The 23,728-nt window shown below is 40.8% G+C and overlaps 1 protein-coding gene across 4 annotated transcripts in view; it reads right to left on the reverse strand.

The window, feature by feature from the left end:
- LOC122787177 (transducin-like enhancer protein 4) overlaps positions 1-23,728 on the reverse strand; it is a 728,148-nt gene that overhangs the window by 182,608 nt on the left and 521,812 nt on the right. For all 4 annotated transcript variants that reach the window (XM_044053755.1, XM_044053754.1, XM_044053756.1 and 1 more), the window contains one exon: positions 8,641-8,890. In XM_044053755.1, the coding sequence (XP_043909690.1) occupies positions 8,641-8,890 (250 nt within the window). The remainder of the gene's footprint in view (positions 1-8,640; positions 8,891-23,728) is intronic.

The following is a 23,728-nucleotide window of genomic DNA, read 5'->3' on the forward strand; positions in this document are numbered from 1 at the left end:
ACACTAGACTGCTTCACGTCTCACATGTCATCCAAACTTTCTTGCAGATTTGTTTGAGTCCTTGGAACTCTGGATTTGGAATCAGTACACCACTATGAATGTAGCCTAAACACATTTATCTTCAGATTACAGTACATGCATCTTAGTATCCTTTTTAAGGATCACTTGTTAATCTAGTTAATTAATTCAGTAATACTTATTTGTTGTTCTGTGTATGCAATAACAGCTTTTAGTTTTTATGTTTAGTAATGAGTATAAAATACCACTAAACTGAATTGAATAATTTTCCCCATTTTCTTTCCAGCTTGTAATGGGCTGTCTCTTACTGGTCCCTTCCTTTTTTTCAAAATCTTGGTCACTTGGTTATTGAGTGCTTAATCTGTGGGATTTCAGCACTTTTTAGTTACGGTGTAGAGGAGCTCTGCCTTCAGCCTCATTTCAGACACACTTGCATTACATAACTGGTAATATTAGGTCACTTCTGCACAACTCATTTGTGCGGCCTGACAGGTAATAACATTTTCTTGGGTTTAAAAATACAAATAGCTGTACATTTCATTAGAGATGTTGAATATGGAACTGTTTCCTTTCAATTATATGGAATTATTTATGCTTGAAAGAATCAATGTTTTCTTCACAAAATAAATTACTTCATTATGTAACAGAACTGTCTGAGCTGCATTCTGCATCTTGTTTCCAAAGGAAAGAATGACTATATTTATGTTTGAAATATCTATAACTTCTGTGGAGTGTACTGAAATTAAGCCACTCCTGTCCTCTTCTTTCTGTTTTCCTGGTACTATTAGTTGAACGTTGGGAATTTCAACTCACAGAATAAGCTAAGTCAAGATTTTGGATTATAGACTTGATGGACTTAATTTTCATCTTGATACTTCAGTCATCAATCATAAGTTATTAGAAAGAAAAACTAAAGTTGTAGCTATTTTTTTTTCTGACAACAGCTCATCTGTATGAAACCTTTTTATTTTCCTTTCTTTGTGCATTTGCAATACTGTTTTATATATGAAATCAGATCTTTTAAAAGAAGATTTTTCATTTGTTTAGTTGACAGTGATTATGGTTAATGTCTTACTTCTGCAGTGAAGGGTATCTTTACAGTTTGATGGGACCATTGCTAACTGCTCTTTTGAATAGAAACACTGTTGGCCATCAACTTTCATAAAGTAATGCTAGTTAGATTACACTAATGAGCTCTTTTCTTAAACCTCTTATTAGCCAACCTCATTAACTAAAGCATCTACTTAAAGTTTATATCATTTAAATAATCTTTCTTTCTTAATATTTTTATATTTACATGTTGTTGTTGTCTTTCGGCTTATCCCGGTTAGGGTCGCCACAGCAGAACTCCAGTCCGCTAATGTTCGGTAGTGGATTTTTACGTACCGAGTTACCAGCCCTGACGCACAACCTTCAACGAAGGCACGCCCATTCACACATGCCTCCACACAGAAGACGCTCTAGCTGAGAATCGAACGCGACAACATCTTGCTGTGAGGCGTCAACGCTTCCGCAGCACCACTACCGCGGGTATATTTTTATATTTACATAATATGCATAATTATTGTTAATCACACTAGTACACATTCTATGTAATCACAACACATTTATTTTATGTAATCTCACCTTCAAATGTTTAAAAATCTCACATTCTTTTATTAAAATCTCTGTCTTTCCACCCAGGTCATGAACAGAAAGGGTCTTCTGACCAGCCCACCTACTTGATTAACAAATAGGTTCATAGGTGTGTACTAGGCTAATGGCCCTGGAGCCTTTACAAGCCTAGCCCATAGGATTACCCTGGCATCGTGCCACCCCAACTTAGTTCCCAGTGCCTCTGTCAAGTAGAGCCACTGGAGTGATCCCTGGGGTGAATTTTCTATTTCCCATCCACTCATCATAATTACTCTTGAAGAGGCCAGTGAGGTGTTCTGCTTGACATGTATGGGAAGTCTATTCCATAGCATGGGCAGTCTCTGGGTTATGAACCTGTACCTCCAGCATGTTCTGTTGATTGTGGTAATGAGGTTGAGGTCTCTGGAGCGTGTGGTGCGGCGGGATTGTGATTTCTTTAGATGTAGCATTTCTAACAGAGCTGGGTCAGACATGGCTTTGTAAGTCAAACAGAGATCGTCTCTAAGTAGGCGATATGAGACAGAGAATAGTTGGAGTTTGTTTTAGTCTACCCGTACAGGACAAATGTTTAAGGCCTAGGATCCTCTGTGTGAGGTACTTTTGTGGCCTATCCAGTTGTTGCAGGTGTTTAGTAAGGTACATACCAAATGGGGCATTGTAATCAATGATTGGCCTAATGAGGGAAGAGTAGAGGGAGACAATAACCTCTTTCTTCCTTGATGCAAAACCCTTAGTAATGAGATGTGCCACACAGAAGTACATTCTGACCACAGTGGCAATGTGGTGGTCAAAAAAGAGGTTGCTGTCAACCTGTGTTCCCAGATCTTGTAACGCCTTCTGTGTTCACTGGGCTATCGATGTGATAATTCATGGGAACTGTGTTTGTCCCAAAGGGGTTGACGACACATTTTTGGCATGTTGAATAAATAATTAAATGCTGGTTGGTTAATTAAAACAACGATCAATAACTGATGTATTAAGAACAAAATAGCTTGATTTGTGTCAGTGTACTTTCTAGAGAGAAAAGGGGTACTGTCAATGGAGATGTATTAGTAACCTCTATTGGGAGATATTGTGATAATGCATGTGTATATATGAAAACAATTTGGATAGGTGTCGGTTACTGTTTGTACGTTGGTATTGGAAGATACTGGGCTCAGACTAGGTAGTTAAAACCATGTGGAATCAATGATAATAACATTGTTTCTAACCTGAGAGAATAGAGCTTATCTTGGGTACAACAGAGGTGTTAGTCATAACCCAAGGCAGTAGCATAAGCTCATGAGACCACTCACTTAGTGCATATCTAGGTAGCAGTGATGCAGATTTGGGCTCTGTAAACCCTGTCCCCATCACATTAGTAACATCATTGTGGGATTCCAGCCCAGCAATTTATGATGTTATTTGATGGTAGTGGTAGGATTCAACCCCCAGCCATTTGTCATAGGGCCATCTTGGTCCAACATTTTCTAGGAAGTTGCATCATTCTTCACAATTGCTGATGAACATCTACTCACTCTAGATGATTTTATTTGTAGCCATTATATACCAAGGGGATCCCTTGGTGTTATACATCACCTATGCTTCTGACATGAAGTCCTGTAGACCCCTTCCTTTGGGTGTGAGCCATAAGAGGAGCTCTCAGGCACAAACACTCACATACTTCTGACAACATGGAACTGAATGGCTTGGGACAAAGAATTTTTCTTCAGACACAGTCCTTGGTGTGCACCATAGTAATGTTTATGCTGTATCCCTCTCTCTGCAGACAAAATAGAGAAGGCACTGGGGAGTCCCTGGCTATTTTTTGGAACTCTGATGGCTGTGACCATCATCACATATTTGATTTTCCTTCTGAGGATGGTACCATTACCCAATATAAAGCTTATACTCCATTCTTACAGGAGGCTGCTCCTTTGACACTAGGATCAGAGTGGTATGCCTTTTGCGGCACACTGATCCCTTTCCATCTAACCTAATCCTCCTTATCATCTTCTGCCCCAGCTTTCTTCCAGTCATCTCTATGCTAGCTACTAACACACACACACAGGGACTTAGTGATGTAAACCATCAATAGAACTACAGGTCTACATATTATCCTGGTAGTGTTACTACCTCCTTGAAGACATCCAGCCATGAGACCACACCCTACAATTTTCTTTTTTAAAAGTCAGGAGGGCAGAAGAAATGCTGTTGCCATCTTCTCTTTACCATTAAGAGTTACTTCAAGGACTTTGTTTTTTGTTCCTTAAGTACAAACAGCAATCTAAAGAATAGATAGGTCCTCAGAGAATGGCAGCTTTTTGATGAATGTATAAGAATATGTATGTATGGTTCTCAGTGTAGGTATGGTTCTCTCGGTTTAATTAGAGTGTACTATTACAGTGTGGACAGTAGGGGAGTTTCAGCACAGTATCTACACAAGATCAGTAGTATTTTATGTATTAATAGGCTCACTTCCTGAACTTAAAGGCTCCGTCTTGGTGGCATTACAGGACTCTGAACAAACATTCTTAGGTTCATAGGTAGGTACTAGGCCATCTGCCTGAAGGCATTTATAAGCCTAGCCAGAATGTGTTGGCTTTCACCGCCCCCCTTAGATTAGTTCCCTGTGCAGAGCGCCACTGACGTGATCCCCGAGGTAAACTTTCTGTTTCCCATCCACTCGTCAAGATTTCTTTTGAAGAGTGTTAGCGAGGAGCTCTGCCTAATGTAGATTGGGATCTTGTTCCAAAGCATGGAAAGTCTCTGGGACAGCAATCTATCCCTCCAGCACGTCCTATTTATTGTTGTGGTGAGGTTTAGATCCCTAGAGCGTGTGGCTCACGGGGATAAGGTTTTCTTTAGGTGGAGCATGTCCATCAATTCTGGGTTGGACATGGCATTGTATGTCAGGCAGAGATCACCTCTGAGTAGGCGGTATGCAACAGAGTACAGCTGTAATTTCTTCAGTCGAGCTGCATAGGGCATCTGTTTGAGGCCAGTGATCCTCTTGGTGAGGTACTTCTGTGGTCTTTCCAGCTGTTGCAGTTGTCTTGTGAGGTAGATCCCAAATGGGGCATTGTACTCTATCATGGGTCTGATGAGTGATGAGTAGAGGGGCACAATGACCTCTTTTGATCTGGATGCGAACCCTTTTGTGATTAGGTGGGCCACGTAGAAGGATTTTCTAACCACTTTGGCAATGTGATTATCAAAGGTGAAATTACTATCTACTTGGGTCCCCAGATCCCTTATTACATCTCCCGTATTTAGGGGACTACCACCTATGTGGTAGTTTGTGGGTACTTTGTTTTTTCCAAAGGGGGTGACTATGCACTTTTTGGCACTTAGCTTGAGGCCATAATTTTGACACCAGTTATCTGTCACAGTGAGACCCTTTTGGAGGATGTCTGTGTCAGACGGAGAGTCAATTACAGCCCTTAGTTTGCAGTCATCTGCGGACTTGGCCAGCATAGTCCTCCTGTGCTTGCCTGTACCTCTGAGAAGTATATGCCGAACAGGAGGAGTCCTAGGACTGAGCCCTGGGGAACTCCACTTGTAACCGATTTAGAGTCGGACCTAGCTCCCGCAACTCTCACCATGTGTGTTCTGTCCGTGAGCCAGTTGGCAACCCATCTTGTGACATAGGGGTTTATGTTCAGGCTGGTGAGCTCGTCTATAATACCAGAATGGGGAATGGTGTCAAAGGCCTTTGCGAGGTCTAGGTAGGCTGTGTGTACCACCTTTCCCTCATCTATAACCTTGGTAACTGTCTCAAAGAAGTCCACCAGGTTTAGAAGGTATGATCTGCCCTTAACAAAGCCGAACTGGGTAGGGTCCAGTGTTTGGAGGTTCCCAATGTCTCTGTTAATGAGTTCCATGATGATGCGCTCCATAGCCTTGCAGACCAAGCTAGTCAGGCTTATAAGGCGATAGTTCCCGGGGTCTGTTGTGGCTCCACCATTGTGGAGCAGAATAACTGCTGCTGTGCACCACTCTATGGGTACATAACCTGTGGAGAGGCCGAGTTTGAACAGTGTGTTTAGGTGAGGGGTTAGTTGGTCTTTGAGCTCATGTAGGACGCAGCCTCGGACACCATTCGGTCCCATTGATGCTGTGTTTTTGGCTTTGGAGAGGGCTGTTTTAACCTGAGTGTGTGTGATTTCAGGGACTCTACATTCTTTTGGTATGGTTATGGGCCCTCTTGGGGGTGAGAGGGTGTTGAAGTTTTGCGCTGAACCTGTCTGCCAGGATGTTGGTGATATTGGTTGGTTCAGTGTATTTTGTGCCATTCTGCAGATGTGAGCATTGCCACTTAGAGTCTTGAAATAGCTAAAGAATGCCTTGTGGTTATGTTTAGAGTCCTTGGCAATTTTAAATTCAGAATGACACATTAACGTTTTAATTTTCTACTTGATCGTTATTTTTTGCTACAGAATTAGTCTCTTTCACTACAAAGAAAACAATAGATTGCTAAACTGAAAGTGATAAAAGAGAGCTGGTATCGCTAACTAGTGAGTAATGATTATGTTAAAAGTGAGGTGTATCGAGTTGTATTGCTCAATCTGACCATTAGTAACTACAGTTTTAGCGCTTCAGACATGGTCTAAGTAAATTGCGGAATATGATAATGTTTTTGTACAAGGGACTGCACAACAGTGGGATGCCAATATCTCAATCACCTTTATGAATCACGGCCTTAAATTGCCCCATGATGTTTACTTCAGTACATCATTTTATGGCATCCTTCTTACTCATTGTCCAAGACACACTGCAGAAGTTGTCAAAACTTTTTCAGATGATATAAGAATGTCATTTGGTCTTGATAAATGTGCAAAATAAATGCTTAAAGCAGGAAAACTGCAGCACCAGGAAAACATCAGTTTGGGACAAAAATGTGATGTAAAAGAAATGAGCAAGAGGGAGTGTTATACATATTTGGGAATTGATGAAGGATCAACAATAAAACATAAACAAATGTGAATAAAACTTAGTAAGGAATACTTCAGAAGACTTAAATTAATCCTGAAAACAGCGTTGACATCTAGGAACAAAATCCAAGCTATAAACCAATTTGCTCTTCCTGTCCTAATTTACAGTTTTGGAGTGACTGACTGGCCCCAAAACATGTTGGATAGATTACAAAAGAAAACAAGGATGATGCCAAATCAGGCAGCAACAGAATGTGCCAAAAAACAAAAGAAAGATTATAAGGTGAAGGACCAGATGAGAAGGCAAGAAATGTAGAAAATACATAAATATAGTTGCAAGTATAGAAAACTTCTGGAAGAACCTCATGTTGATCACGAACAAGCGCGGGAATGGTTAAGGAGAGGCGAATTCAAACCAAGAGATGAAAGGTTAATATTGGTGGCCCAAGATAGTGAGCTACGTACAGGCTAGTTTACAAAGTCCACTGAACATGTGGGAGAAACAGATGACTGTAGGTTTTGTAAAACCGAATTGGAAACAGTTGCACACCTCGTTGATGGTTGTGACAAACTAATGGCAGAAGGACTGTATACTGAAAGGCATAGTAATGTGGCACGATTGTTGCACTGGGGATTGTGCAATCATTATGGTACTGAAGTGGCTGAAAACACTGGAAACATGAACCACAAAGCATCATAGAAAATGATGAAGTTTACATCCAGTACCAACAGTTCAAAAGACAGAAGTTAGAAAACTGGATACAGTGGTCCATAAAAAGAAGACAAAAGTAGCATTGATCATTGAAAATGACACACCCAGTCACTACAGTGTCTTGCGTACAGAGACACGCAAAGTCATAAAATGTCAGGATTTGGAGACAGAAACGAGAGCAACGTGGAAGAAAGAAGCCCAGACAGTCCCAATGGTAGTAGAAGCAATGGGTCTTATAAAAAATAATCTACAATCGTACTTAGATATGTTACCAATGCATGCAACTCCGTATGAATTGCAGGAGTCATTACTGGGCACATTGCAGGTGCTGTGACAAGCACTTCTGGCTGATATCAAAGACTGAAACAATACTAATTTCATGAACTTTAATTGTACTTCACTTAGGAATGGAGTCCATTCCTGTCATGGTATTAGAAACCCAAAAGATTTGGAGAAATTAAAAAAAAATACAGAAACTTTTTTTCCGTCTAAGTTTCCTCTTCTCTCAGCTTACCTCTGTTCAGATAACCATTTACATCTGTATTTTGTATGTTTGAGCCTAAGGATCTACCCTCTTTTTTTCCACTTGTTCCTTTCATGGATGTCAGCACAAGGAATGGGCAGTGGAAGGAATGGGGGCACTACTGAATACTGGCTAGCACCACCTCTGTACTGTCCTCACTCCTACCTTTGGCCATGCTTCTCTGTATTTTCCAAACAGGGTCATATTGCCATGTAACTGTTGCCTAGAGGTTACAAACAGTGAAAAAAGACAAAGCTCTAAAGTAAGAACAAGTGATTCCTTTGCTGTAATTCATTACAGGAGCTCTATGTGGTTTTCATGTATTTATAGTTTGTTTGTGTCTTTCGGCTTTTGCCGGTTAGGGGTCGCCACAGCAGAACTCGTCAGCTAATGATTGGTAGTTGATTTTTATGTGCCGAGTTACCAGCCCTGACGCACAACCTTCAGGTACGCCCATTCACGCTTGTCTCCAAGCAGAAGATGCTCTAGCTGAGAATCGAACCGGACAGCGTCTTACTGCGAGGCGACAAAGCTACCGCAGCACCACCACCGCGGGTCAGAAAAGTGAGGTATGACAATTTAAATAATAAGTAATAAGAATGTGATGGAGTGAAATTTAGAAACTTACCTATCTGTAAGTCTGATTTTATTTATAAACTAGGCATGCAACAAGATATCAATAAAACAGTTCACCTTTTTTACAGCTAAGCAATAAAAGTATACATTTAATGCGTGACTTTAAAAATTATATATATTTTTTCAGCAGTCTCAATAGTAAGACAGGCAAAAGCTTTAAAACCAGCTTTAACTTGTGTCTTAAATTAAGTATATACACTTACCAGACAGTCCAGCTGTGCAATAGGGGTTTTATTTCCAGGTTGGCTTACATCCCAGACTTTCACACAACCTTTCCCACCAGTGTAGACATGTCGTGTTGAACTGCTGAGGGTCACAGCACATACCACCTCTCCATGGCCGAGGGAGTGGATCTGCCTGGCATGTCGAGGAATTCCAGTGCCAATCAATGCATCAGGAGGAAATGGTGCAGGCTGTATTTGTCCATCTGCACTTACGTGGAATGAATAGGGACTTGACCGGGGAAAGAAACACAGAGTGAAAAATATGACAGCTGTTTCGTAATATTGGCAGTTTCACAGCATTATCACTGCTGAAGCTAGCAAGCAGTTAACCTCCTGAGAAATGAACTGCAGATTAACCCCAGGAGAGATTTAAGTCTAGATGTTTTACTAAGAGTTCCAAGCATTATTCATATAAACAGGTATGCTTTGTGTTTGTCCCAAGCCATATTTACTTTCTGCACTACAAATCATGTGCACTATATGACTTTTCCAATTTGCAGAACTAGCATGGTCTGATGGGCTGGTTTGGGACATTATTCCTAAACTACAGAGTATGGTACTGTTTAGGTGACATGGTGGATTCCTTTTACACAATGCAGCACAGTTTGTTTCTTAAAATGCTTTCCTTTTTAGACAGTGTAGGATGTCAAGGTGTAAAATGACTTTACTGTTCAGGTGCAAAATAGTCTTGTAACCTAAGTTGTTGCAAGGGTTCATAACATTATATGAAAAGATGTATAGGACTGTTCCATCTTTGAAGTGTGCAGCATAGTTAGTTTCAAGGGTCTATATCATATGTGCAAAAACGCCAGAACTCGAACTCCTTATTGTGGGGGTGCCCCCCCCCCCACTAAATATATATTCCAACTCCGAGATCGCACTACAGAGAGGAAAGGGCAAATATTCCGATCTTCACTGTACTGCAATCTCAATAAAAAAACTTCGAGTTCTGGCATTTTCACTCTTTAGAGTGTTCAACATTTTCAAAATTTGAACATACGATATACACCCAGTTCCAGTGGCATTACAGAGATCTGACAGTAATTTCTACAGTCAAGATAACAGTTTACTATATAAACAGTGGGAATGAATAGGGGTGAGTAATGAATCATAGCAAATGCAACACCTTCACTAAACAGAGCAAAGTAAATTAATATCAGTAAAGTACACAGACACAGAATGTAATGACAATCTGTCCAGGCATCAGCCTTACCCTACCCAACTAGATAAGATGCTACAACTATGAAACTTTTATTTTACTTTCTCCTACTCACATTCAAAATAGCTGAATGGCAACTTGAATCTCACCAGCACTTTTGACTGTACTATATTTTCTTGAACTATGTCATCTCTGCGTTTCCCATCCACTGGATTCAGATCGTATCTGTTCCTGTACAGTTCTTACTGCAAAAGGTGGTACATTCCTGAAATGCAGTTTTGACTGTATCTGCCCTCTCACTGTTTGATTGATGGTATAGATATTAAGCTCACATTTTACTCTTTCTCATGCACCATTTTGGTTGTCATTTCTGGACATTTGCAAATCTGTCTATATCTTTACAAAGAAAAAGTCTCTAGTACTGTACAAAGAAATCAAGATGAAGTCTCTTCAACTGCCTTTACAGAAGCACAATAACCTCTCTCTTTTTACTAGTGGTGACTTTTCAGAAGTACCTCCACCTCTCCTTAATATCTTCTTGCATTGAATTCCCACATTTAAATTACTGGAAATAAATTTTTGTGCAAAAAGACATAACTGAGTTAAGGGACTTCCTTCCCTATGCATGGTTGACAACCAATTTAGTTAGCTCTAACTACATGAACACAACTGGCTGATTTTGCATTTCAAGTAATCAAAAATAAAACTCCAGCACTAAGCAGCAAACACAGGAACAAAAGAGACCCAGTTTAGTCTCAAAGCCTTGATCAACATGTACCAGTTCTAATAGGAATGAGCAATTTACATAATGCTGGACTGATGACAGTTATAGGTTCATAGGTAAGTACTAGGCTATCTGCCCAAGGGCATTTATAAGCCTAGCCAGAGTGTGTTGGCTTTCACCACACCCTTAGATTAGTTCCCTGTGCCTCTGACCAGCAGAGCCATTAGTTCCCTGCGCCTCTGTCCAACAGAGCCACTGCAGTGATCCCCGGGGTAAATTTTCTGTTTCCCATCCACCCGTCAAGTTTTCTCTTGAAGTGTGCTAGTGAGGGGCTCTGCCTGATGTATATTGGAATCTTGTTCCAAAGCATGGGGAGTCTCTGGGTCAGGAATCTATCCCTCCAGCACATCCTATTTATCGTTGTGGTAAGGTTTATATCCCTAGAGCGTGTGGCTCTCAGGGATTTGTTTTTTTTTTTCAAAGGTGGAGCATATCCATCAATTCTGGGTTGGACATGGCCTTGTATGTCAAGCAGAGATCACCTCTGAGTAAGCGGTATGCAACCGAGTACAGTTGGAGTTCCTTTACTCGGGCTGCATAGGTCATCTGTTTCAGGCCAGTAATCTTCTTGGTGAGGTACTTTTGTGGTCTTTCCAGCTGTTGCAGGTGTCTTGTAAGGTACATCCCAAATGGGGCGTTGTATTCTATAATGGGTGTAATAAGTGATGAGTAGAGAGGCACAATAACCTCCTTTGTTCTGGATGAGAACCATTTTGAGGTTAGGTGGGCCACGTAGAAGGATTTTCTAACCACCTTGGCAATATGATTATCAAAGGAGAGATTGCTATCTACTTGGGTCCCCAGATCCCTTATTACTTTCTCTGTATTTATGTGGTAGTTCACGGGTACTTTGTTTTTTCCAAAGGGGATGACTGTGCACTTTTTGGCATTCAGCTTGAGGCCATGATTTTGACACCAGGTATCCGTCTCAGTGAGACCCTTCTGGAGGTGTATCAGCCAGAGAATCAATTATGGCCCCTAGTTTGCAGTCGTCTGTGAACCTGGTCAGCCAAAGTCCTCCTGTGCTTGCCTGTACCTCTGAGAAGTATATACCGAACAGGAGGGGTCCTAGGACTGAGCCCTGGGGGACGCCACTTGTAACCGGTTTAGAGTCAGACCTAGAGTCTGCAACTCTCACCATGTGGGTTCTGTCCGTGAGCCAGTTTGCAACCCATCTCATGACGCAGGGGTTAATGTTCAGGTTGGTGAGTTTGTCTATAATATCAGAATGGGGAATGGTGTTGAAAGCCTTTGCGAGGTCTAGGTAGGCTGTGTGGACCTCCTTACCCTCATCTAATGCCTTGGTAACTGTCTCAAAGAAGTCCACCAGGTTTAGGAGGCATGATCTGCCCTTAACAAAGCCAAACTGGGTGGGGTCCAAAGTTTGGAGGTTCTCAATGTCTCTATTAATGAGTTCCATGATGATGCGCTCCATAGCCTTGCAGACCAGGCTAGTCAGGCTTATAGGGCGATAGTTCCCGAGGTCCGTTGTGGCGCCACCTTTGTGGAGTGGGATAACTGTTGCTGTGCACCACTCTGTGGGTACATAGCCTGTAGAGAGGCTGAGTTTGAACAGTGTGTTTAGGTGAGGGGTTAGTTCATTTTGGAGCTCTTGTAAGACGCTGTGTCTGGGACACCGTCCGATCCCATTGAGGCTGTGTTTTTGGCTTTGGATAGGGCTGTTTTAACCTGTGTCGGTGACTGCCGGGGCCTTACTTTCTTCTGGTATGGTTATGGGCCCTTTAGGGGGTGAAAGGGGTGTGAAGTTTGCACTGAACCTGTCTGCCAAAATGTTGGCAATGTCAGTCGGTTCAGTGTATTTTGTGCCATTCTGCACCAACTCAGAGCAGATCTGAGATTTTCCACTTAGGTTCATGACGCAGCTAAAGAATGCTTTGTGGTTATCTTTGGAGTCATTGGCAATTTTTCTTTCGAAGCTAGCCTTGGATGATTTAATGAGGGATCGTAGTTTCTTGCTGATACGGATCAGGGATGTCTTTCCTTCTAGGGATTTTGCTCTTATCTGTACTAGTTTCCTCCTTCTATTGTACAGCCTGTTTATGGCAGGGGTCCACCAGACTGGTTTCCTTTTCTTGGAGGAGTGAGTCTTGATTTTACTTGGGATAGCACAATCCATGCATTCCTGCAGATGATCATAGAGTGCCTTTGTATAGGATTCAGCAGCTTGGACAGCATTGTCCATTGGCGTGGGGGCTGTGAATCTTTCCACCTCAGTCTTAAGCAACGTGAAGTTTGCTTTTGAAAAGTTTTTCATGGTGGTTTCCTTGATTGGGGTTGGGGGTGGAATGTGAATATCCAGAGTGATTAGTCTATGGTCTGATCTAACCAGCGAGGGGTTGACGTCAGGTGTGGAACACCGGTCGCCCACGTTGGTGATGACAAGGTCTAATATGTTGTTTCTTTGGTGGGGGTGTTTACCAGTTGATCCAGGGCGTTCGAGTTTATAAATATTAGGAAGCGTTGGTCAAGGGAGTTAGTACTTGAGTAGTTCTCCCAATTAATGTTTGGGTAGTTGAAATCACCCAGTATTAGGGTGTTTGGTAGGACCTTCATATTTCCCAGTGTCTCCAGAAATGCGGAATGGTGGGTGATCTGTAGCAAGCATGTATAAAAAACATATGTGATGTATAAGGTCTGTAACTTTCAAATGAATGTATGTTTGCCTACTTCTTAAGTGATAATTCAATAAAGGTGTTAAAAAAAAGATTATTGGAGCCTTTTTCATAAATTAAAAGATGACCTTTGAGACAACATTAGTTTTCTTACCTTTGATATGGTGGACTTGTTTTCTTGTATACCACACAACCTTGGTCATACAATCATAGGAAATTACTAGGCTATCAACCCGGAGGTCATTTTAAGCCTAGCCATTTCATCCCAATGTAATATCATAGAAATGCTAGTCAATACCCAAGATTGCATTTAGTAATGACTGCCCAGGTCCAGGAGGGTTGTGGGCGCCATCCCAGGTAAGAATTTACGGTGCCCCATCCACTCATCCAGGTTCCTCTTGAACAGTGTCATAGAGGTGCTCTGTTTCGCATGAACTGGTAGCCTGTTCCAAAGACGAGGCAGCCACTGGGAAATATATAAAGTTATGTCAAACCCAGAGCTGTTGGACATGCTACACCTAAAGAAATCCCAATCCCTCCAAGCTACACGCTCTAGGGACCTAAACCTTGTCACCACAATAAACAGGACATGCTGAAGGGATAGATTCCTGTCCCAGAGACTTCCCATACTCTGGAACAGGCTACCCGTCTATGTCAAGCAAAGTTCTTCATTAGCACTCTTCAAAAAAAATCTTGATGAGTGGATGGGAAATAGGAAATACACCCCGGGGATCACTTCTGTGTCTCTGCTCGACAGTGGCACAGGAAAATAACTTTCTCGGGTGGCGTAAGCCAGGGAACCTTGTTGGCTAGGCTTACGTAGGCCCTTGGGCTGATAACCTTGTACCTACCTATGAACCTGTGAAATAAATCTGTCCCTCCAGCATGTCCTATTTAAGTCACAGGCCATATTTAAGTCCCTTGAATGGCTACCTAGTCCGTTTAATTTACGAATATGATGCAAGTTCATTAGGTTTGGGTCTTGGATTGCTCTGTAGCCCAGGCAGAAGTCTCCCCTAAGAAGTCTATACAATAGGAAATATAGTGACAGGGACTTTAGTTGGCTTGTGTAAGGCATATGCTGGAGCCCCTTGCTCTTCTTTGTTAGAAACATCTGAGTTTTCTCCAATTACTGCAGGTGCTTAGTACGGTACATACCAAATGGGGAGTTATACTCAATTATGGGCCAGATAAGTGCCGAGTATAGAGGGGTTAGAACCTCTTTTGCTGTTGAGGCAATACAGTTACTAATCAAGTGTGTTACAAAGAAGGCTTTCCTTACTACAGTAGATACATGGTCAAAGTTAAGGTCGCAGTCAACTAGTGATCCCAGGTCCCTTACCACTTTGTGGGTACTTAGGGTATTGTTGATTTGATAGTGTAAAGGGATGCTGTCTGTGCCAAAGGGAATGATGATGCAATTCTCTGCATTCAGTTTAAGACTGACTAATACACCAGTTGCTTGTCTTGTTTGTCTGTGTGAGACCCTACTGGAGTACACTGACATCATTTGGGGATTCAGTGATTGCACAAGTTTGCAGTCATCTGCAAACTTCGTCAGCCACAACCCCTTAGTTTTGATTTGAACTTCTGAGAAGTATATACCAAACAGTACAGGGACCAGCACTGACCCCTGTGGCACCCCACTGGTAACAGGTCTGCTGGTTGATGTGGAGTCACCCACTTTGATAGTGTGTTTCCTGTTTGTGAGCCAGTTGCCAACGCTTCTTACAATGAAAGGGTTTACATTCAGTTTGCTAAATTTATTGGTAATGCTTGAATGTGGGATTGTGTCAAAAGCCTTTGCCAGGTCGAGGTATGCTGTGTGCACAGATTTGCCCTCCTCAATGGCCTTGGTCACATTTTCAAAGAGATCCACCAGATTTAACAGGCAGGATCTGCCCTTGATGAAGCCAAATTGGGAAGAACCTATGTCTTTATTTATAAGGCCCATAATGATATGTTCCATGGCCTTACAGATGATGCTGGTCAGGACTATGGGTCTGTAATTCCCCAGATCTGTTGCTAGGTCACCTTTGTGAAGGGGAATAACTGTTGCTGTTCTCCATTCCACAGGAACAAAGTCTGTGGTTAGGCTATGACTGAAAAGAGTACTTTGTGGTGATGCTAGTTCAATATTTTAACCTGTTTAGAAGACAACCTGTAATGTAGTCTGGTCCCACAGAGGCTGTGTTTTTTGCCTTGGACAAGGCTTTGAGGACCTGCTTTTCAGATATGTAGGGTGGGGTGGAAGTTTAGGGGAAAGCTTGTGATAAGTTAGGAGGGTATAAGGGAGAGAAACTTTCACCAAACCTATCCACTAGTAGGTTTGCTATCTCTGTGAGGTCAGTGTGTGTGATACCGTTGGCCACAAGTTCTGCACATACTTGAGTCCTACCTTTTAGGCTATGTAGCTATAAAAGGCCTTTTGGTTATCCTTGACTGTACTTGATAAGTTTCTCTCAAAGGAACCTTTGGAGGATTTGACAAGTTGTCTTATTTGCCTGTTGAGGCTGAGGAGGGTGTTTTTTCATTGTTGGGGCCTTGCCCTTGTTTTCTTGGACAGCAACTTTTTGTATCTATTGTAAAGTTTGTTGATGCTGGATGTCCACCATGGCAGCTTGCTTTTATTTGGGGCTCTGGCTTTGATTCTTTCTGGTACAGACAAGTTTATACACTTATGCAAGTGATTGTACAGGGCTTTAGTGTAAGCTTCGGTGTAGTTACCACTCCCAGTTTGGGGTGGGGCTTTGAATACATTTATACCTTCACCTAGGAGGGTACAGTTTGCCTTGGTGAAGTGTTTTAGTCTGATTTCACCCTTTCTGAGTTCTGGTGTTAGTGTCAGCTCAAAGATGACTGATTTGTGGTCAGTTTTAAATAATGAGAGTCAGACAGTTGAGATAGTGCATCTATTGGTGAGGACCAGATCTAGAATGTTTGTCCCTTTTGTCGGTGTATTGACAATTTGTTCCAGGGCATTTGAATTAACAACGTCAAGGAACTTTTGTGTTAGGGAGTTAGGGCCAGCATAGTTTCCCATTTTTTGGAGGGATAATTGAAATCCCCCATTAACCAGTGTGTTTTGTAAAATTTGGATTGTCTCCAGTTTGGTCAAGTAGGCTTTGTGGGTGTTGTGACCCATGGAGGGGGATCTATAACTGGTTATGACTTGAATGGGGGTCTTACCCACTGTAACCTGGACCTGGAATAACTCCATGAAGTTGTCCAGTCTAACTAGATAGGAGGTGAATTTATCTCTAATATAGACTGAAACACTGCCTCCTTTGGTTTTCACATGTTCATTTTGTGGTCTGAAGGTGTGGAAGGCACTGCAGCCTTGCAAGGTCGGGGTACTCTCTGAGGCTTTGAACTAGGTTCCTGTGACTGCACACACATCTGCATCTTCTAGTAATTGAAGTGCTTCCAGGGAGTGCAGTTTTTGGTTTAAACTCCTAACATTCAGCAGCATGATCCTTATTTTGCTCTGATTGGTTAATTTCATGTCGGTAGTGTTGTTTTCCAGACCTTGCCTAAAAAAGGCACTATGGGGAGGCAAGAGCCTTTGGCAACAGCCAAAAGCCTATAGGTACCAGCTGCAAACCATCTCTGGCAAAGCAGCGAGGTTTGTCGACCATCACTTCCCAGGCTGACAGGAGCTGGATCCCCTTTGAATGACACCAAAAATAAAGCCCATTATTGAATCAATCATTTTTTATTTATACTATGGCATCATTCTAGGTGAGGGTAGTATGCTGCTCAAGGCTAGAAACATACTTGGCTGGGACACATATTCAGAGAGCTCACCCATGTCTCTCTTCATATAGTCCAGTGAGGTTCATCTCAGGTCATTCACACCAACATGAACTATGACAGAGTCATAATGGTACTTGCTGCTGAGAGATCTGAGTGCATGCATGATCTGACTAATGCTGGCACCAGACAGGCAGCTGATCATGACTTTCTCTTTGTCCCAACTCGTGAGTGGAACATCCGTGAGTCTCCAGTTTTCCAGTGACAAGAACATTTGTTTTTTGTGTGGTACGCCTTATGGGCTTGGTGAGTGAGACACTGATGTTGCTCTGTGTCATGGGTGCTGCAGGGACTGTGTTAGTTGTAGTAGTCATGTTTTGGAGGTCTCTGGTGTTTCGGTAAGTTTTTCAAGAGAACCTCCATGTATGTGTATTCTCGTGTTTGATGCATACTATTTTTTGTGTAGTCATACTATGTGCATATGTAGTGGTGGGTGAGTTGGCAATCTTCTCCATGTTACTGTTTTGAGTGAGAGAGTACATGGATTCAAGATTCTTGGTACAGATACATCTCTTGCAGTCTGTACTAGTGTATGTTATTAGTAGAGGGTTGTCTGTGTACATGAGGCAATGGCTAGACTGCCTTAAGATACCGAAGTCAACAAGGATGGCAGGAGAAACAAGGGTAGTCCAACTGTCCATAATGCTAGGTGGAAGACTGTTGTCACTAGGGGTGGCTTTTCAGAATTGATCATGGTGGAGCTCAGTGGATGGATATTTATGTCTGGATTTTAGGGAAAAATTGTTGAATTTAACTGCCCAGCTTTGACGCACAATTGGGCAGCAGTGTACAGTGTTGCATGATGCACAAAACAAGCAGAAACTTGCTCAAATGCAGGGCCTAAATACCAGAAAGTAAAAACTTGAAAAAAAAAATTAAAAGATTCAAAAGGACCAGTGAGGATGCTTATTCCAAGTCCTAGACGGGCCTCACCACACCAGACAGGTCCCAATCAGCACAATTCACTCACTAAAGTGTAGAGAGGCCCCTTCCAATCCAAGATGACCTGGAAAATGTGCTCAGAACAAACAAACCACTACAGTCACAGAAGCAACAAGCCTGTATCTGGACTATGCTACAGCTACTAGCTACCCTAGTTTCAGTGGGAAACACTAGAGAATGTTTAATACAACAAAAAAATAGCAGTGAGACACTAAAAATGTTTAAAATAGCAGTTTAACGAGACAATAATAGAATGCAAGTTTCTATCCTCACATATTAATAGGACATTATCAAATCTTATGGAGATTTGATTTGTTCAATAATTTCCTTTATTTTGGTGGTGAATTTTATAAACAGACAAAAAGGGGTGGTAATAAGGTTGGCTTGTGCCCCTACTTTCAACTAACTGAATGTTATATATGAGATATCTAGATGATGTTAAATTTTATATGGAATGATACAGAGACTAAATTAATTGAGTTTATTAAATGTGTTTGTAATGCCACAAGTTTTATTTTTAAAATTACCAATCAACACAGCTATGGCTTTAAGAGCTATTTGGATATTACCATTTACAAAACACAAGCTGGGTTTTCTTCTAATGTTTATAGAAAATCTAAATTTGCCATTGTGTATCTATATTACAAAAGTTGCCACCCTATGGTGTACAAAAAGGTTTAATAAAAGGGCAGTTAATAAGGGAAGCAAGAATGGTATCAGTTAGTGGCAGCTTTCTTGGTGAAAGAGGTATGCTGATATCTATGTTTTTGGAGCATGGTTATCCAAATAAATTTTATACAAATCTGGGATGAAGTTACTAAAGATGGGGGGCGGAGGTTAAATACATCCCTCTATTAGGAAAAGGTTTGATGAGAATTTATAACGTTGGTGCAAAACAGATCCCACCTTGGTTGGCCCACATATTCCTTGGCACAGGGTTATTCTTCCAGTCATGGCAATATTTGGTAATCTTACCCAAAGGGCAACAGGTACAGCATCACAATTTTCTAATGCTACGCACAGTTCTCATTCACATGAACTTTTCTTTGAGGCTTATTTGCTTGATTCCTAATTGTAAGGCACTTTGCTTTCCTCTTGGTGCTGGAACAAACTCTAACTTAACAGAATTATTTTTGTAAACTTCAGATTCACTATGTTTTACAGTTTCTTACTGCTCCATTTCACACTCAGTCCAAGCTGATTCATTCCATTGTTTAAATCATTTTGCCTTTCTTCATGCATCTCATTATGCCATTTTTGCTGCTCTGTTAATTCCTTATAGGCACAGCCATATAGTTATCAAGTATATTTTTATTTAGGGTAGTGTGTTCAGTTTTGATTTTCCTCTCTCCAATTAACTGCACTTTTGATTAGTCATATCACTTCCTCTTTTTATGTCTGCTACATTCCACTTACGGACTGTCATTCAATTTTCCAGATTTATCCACTTAATGGTTGTATGTCTGTATAAGTCTTCCTTGACCATAGGGTTGTCCGAAACTCTCATTTATTCCACAAGCTGTCTCAGGTGCCAACTCAGTTACTGCATGTTCATCTACAGACAGACTTTCCTTTCCTTTTCATGTATCAGCTATATAAAATACTGGTCATCCATGTTGCCACTTAACTTTCTCCCTTTTCCTGGAGGACATTTTAAGGCTTTATGTATTTATTTATTGTTCCAGTTCTGGGATGTGTTAAATGCACTTGCATCACTGGTATTGCTCTCCTGTATTTATTCAATTAATCTGTGCAGAGTCTGAAGAGACTATAATGTCAACAATTTGCTTTCATTTACACATTTAGACTTCTTTTGTTGTATGGCATGAGCTACATCACTGTTGGAATACACATGTGTGTGTAATTCTTAAATTTGTTTCTGCCTTCTTGAAGCTGTGCTTTTACTGCTTCACTCTCTTCTTGAATGCCCTGATATTTAATGTTTGTGTCAAGCTGGGAACTGTTAAGCTTTTGTAGCTCCTACTGCAGTTTTTTTCCCTTTCATTCTGTAAGAACACAATGTCAGGTTTATGTTTGAGACTAACTTTTCTTTTGTCTTTCAAGTTCCAAAATCAGACTGGCTTTTTTCTGTTTGATTTGTGATCCGTCTTGGTTTAGCACCTTCAGGCTTGTGTTAATATTTCACTGTTCATACTTACAGAGAAAGTTCAAAGAGTTTTTTTGATAACTCTTTCATGTCTGTGTCTGTTCCAGTTTGCCACATACTTGGTTTGGCAAGGTCAGCCAACAACCACGTAAAACTCTGTGCCATGTTATAGTCATACTCTGAAGCAATCTGTTCCACCATAGTTAGAAGTACTTTCTGCTTGAAGATAGTACTCTATGACTGTCTTTATATTTTCATACTCAGTTTGTGTTTTAAATTCATCTTACAAAGTTATAAGCACTGAGAGAGCATTTAATTTTCTATCACACTTGGTTATACTTTTTTGGAGGGTGGGGTGGGATTTGGCATATTGGTTAAGCTGTTTACCTCAGGAACTCAAGGTGCAAGGTTTGACTCTCACCTTTGAAACTGAAATTGGCTAGGGCTTAAAAAGTCTCGCAAACCTGCTAGTCTACTACTTGCCTAAGAACCTATAAACTGCACCAGTGTAGTTCCTATAACAAGCTTAATTGTCTTTACTTAACATCACTCTATAATTTGAAATCCAATTTCTGCCTTTCAGCTTCATCTGTTCCAGCTCTATTAGTGAATCAATGTATCCTACTTAGCTGCAATACTAGATAGCAAAACACCAGTTTGCTCCCGTCCATCAGAGAAAAACTCACTGGTGCAAAAGCACGCCTACTTTTCTACACCAGACAGAACTGACCAACTTTGATGATAACTGCAAATGGTTGTATTATTACGTCTAAGCAGTTATATTGTTTATTACTTCATCAGCTTCTCATTTTCACTACAGACAATTCAAAACAAGTTTACCAAGTTTCACAAAATTTTCTTTCTTGTGCTATACACTTGTGAGACCCCCTTTTTACCTTAAGAGGGTTTACTTTCAAAATTACATCTCATTCTCACCCCATACAGCAATGAAACCTGTTTTCCTGTCATCGTGTTTAACCTTTAGAAGCAACATTTTTTGTATTGCTTTACAAAGCAAAGAGACCTTTTTTTTCCTATCAGAGGGTTTGATCTTTTAGAAGCAACACCTTTTTTCTTGTTTTACTCAGCAGTAAACCATCCTCCTCTGACCTCTTCATAGCCACAGAAACCTGGTTAAAGCCTACTACCATTGATACAGAACTACTCTCTGTCACAAAAGGAAATATTGTCAGCCTAGCTATCTGGAATTTTATAAATAATTATATGTCGTTTGTGAATATTAATATGACTTATTAGAAGTGTGACAGAAAGAGATACTGCCAGCCCTGGTATCTGGAACTTTGTAAGTGGTTGTGTGACATTTGTGAAAGTCAACATGCTCAACATGTACAAACATGTGGTTAAGAGATATTTTGTAAAATACTGAGCATAAATGTATATGCACTATTGTAGCTGTTTAGATGAATATATATATTTTAACAATGGAAACTGCAACACAAGAAGTTAACTTTAGAAGAATAGCTGAAATTAAGTCACTTTATAGCTGGGCCATAAACAGAAGAGATGTCATCTTTCAGATTCAGTGCAATAGGAGATATAATGTCTAGAACTAGAAGTTTTTTTGTATTGTCTTTAAATGTAGAGGAATGTAAATTATTTTATGACTTCCACCATTTTCCTTAGATCTAAGAGAAGTCCTTGTTTATGTATTTTCAGAGAGAGATGCTAAATGCTACCAGTTGCAGTGGGGGGTTTCACCTGGGATAATCAGATGACAAGAAGTGATGCCATGCTGCAAGTATCCCAGCAGCAATATTTGAGATATTAATATAAGAACTCTCAGAGAAAGAGATTGTGCATTTTATGTTTTGTCTTTGACCTGACAGCATCAGCTGAAAGACCCATTCACCACATCTGTCTTGCCTGGCTCTGTAAGTAAGTTAACTAGGGTACAGTAATGTCTCTTAGATACAGACAGAAATATAGTGAAATATAGCTTAGATGTTTTCTTAATTTATTTGAGGCTGTCCTGCAATGTTGTTTTAAGTATTTCCTGTAATTTTGAACTCTGGAGTTACTGTGATTATTTACTGAGTATTTTTTTTGCTCTTTTATTATTTCTTACATATATGTATACCTATCACTGTGGCTGATACTGGTGAGACATATTTCAGCTCTGAGAGTATTTGCATATTCATTTGGTGACACTGTGTGAGACACTCCTAATAGCCTTGCTCTTGGTCAAACTACCATTTGGATAAATAGTAACATTACACATTAAGATTGGACACCCTTTGTTAAGGGCCATAAAGCAGCCAATAAAGAGATGGTTGGTGACAGTAATAACTAACTTATAGTCTGGGCAAAAGAGGCATAACTAGGAAACCTGTGCCAGCCTTTCTCAGGTGTCTGTGTGCACGTTTGTGTATAAATCAAATCTCAAAGAGTGTATGTGCCAGCTACTTGGACAGAGACACAAAGCACTGGTTGGACAGAGAGGGTGCTGGAGGTCTTGGCTTGACCACTCGGCTGAGATCTGAACTCTATAGCTGTGCCAGTGGGGAGTCTTATTGGAGATCTGGAGATAGAGGGAGAAACCATCCCCAGACTGACTGTGGACTCCATGTGCTCTTAAGGGAAATTGCACTTTACTGTGTGTGTACTTGTCATCCTCCCAATGTGTACATCCCTCACAGTTGCCAGTGGTGAGAATTGATGCTTCTTAATTACTGGGCCAGTGGTGGGGTGTCACACTCTCATCAGAATATAATATATTCAGACTAGATAGAACAAACAAAAAAAGCAGGCAGAGTTGCTACTTCCTACAGAAATGCTTTCGATCTCTTTCTCTACTTACCATGACACTATATCCACTTTCAGCAATGCTGAATTTCTCATCTCACCTCTCAAACTGAATACTCACAAATCCCTAGTTATCAGAGGTCCATACATACCACATCATAAGAACATTCCCATCCTAGGAAATATTCTCTCCTGGATCATGGCCATCATAAGACTGGAAACCATCTTGCTAGGAGATATTAACAAACTGGCAAAAGAATAGCTCTAGAAAACTCAACAGATTCAGTTCAGCTGTATGGCTTCTCTCAGTTGATCAAAACTCCAATTAGAATTAACACGGCCAGATCTAAAGAATCTCTTCTAGACTGGATTCTAACATCAACCCCAAGCAATGCTGCCACAAATGGCACCTTATTATCCAATAGCCTAAGTGACCTCACGGCTAAGCTACATAATCAGAAACCCCAAATAGTCCCACAAGGTTCTTCACTATAACACTGTTAGACACCTCAGTACTTCCGAAAAGAAACTTTTACTTCCAACCTGCTCCAGAACTTGGATCCACTTAAAACTCTTCCCCTTGATGAAGCAGCAGATAAATTTAATACAATATTGCTAAATATCCTGGCAGAACAAGCACTATTAAGAACGAAAAGAGCTAAAAACAAACCAACCCCTTAGTCAACTAAAACCAAACAATTCATGCAACTTGGAGATAAAGCCTAGAGGTCATGGTTACAGAACAAGTGTCAAACATCCCTGCAACAATGTAGCCCATTAAGGAACCATAGCAAGCAATATATAAAACAGGACAAAAAACGTATTACAGTAACACCCAAAATTCATCATCTAACAATCCAAAACTT

Source organism: Protopterus annectens, chromosome 13.part0 (assembly GCF_019279795.1).
Source record: "Protopterus annectens isolate FY-2018-M chromosome 13.part0, PAN1.0, whole genome shotgun sequence".
NCBI lineage: Eukaryota > Metazoa > Chordata > Ceratodontiformes > Protopteridae > Protopterus > Protopterus annectens.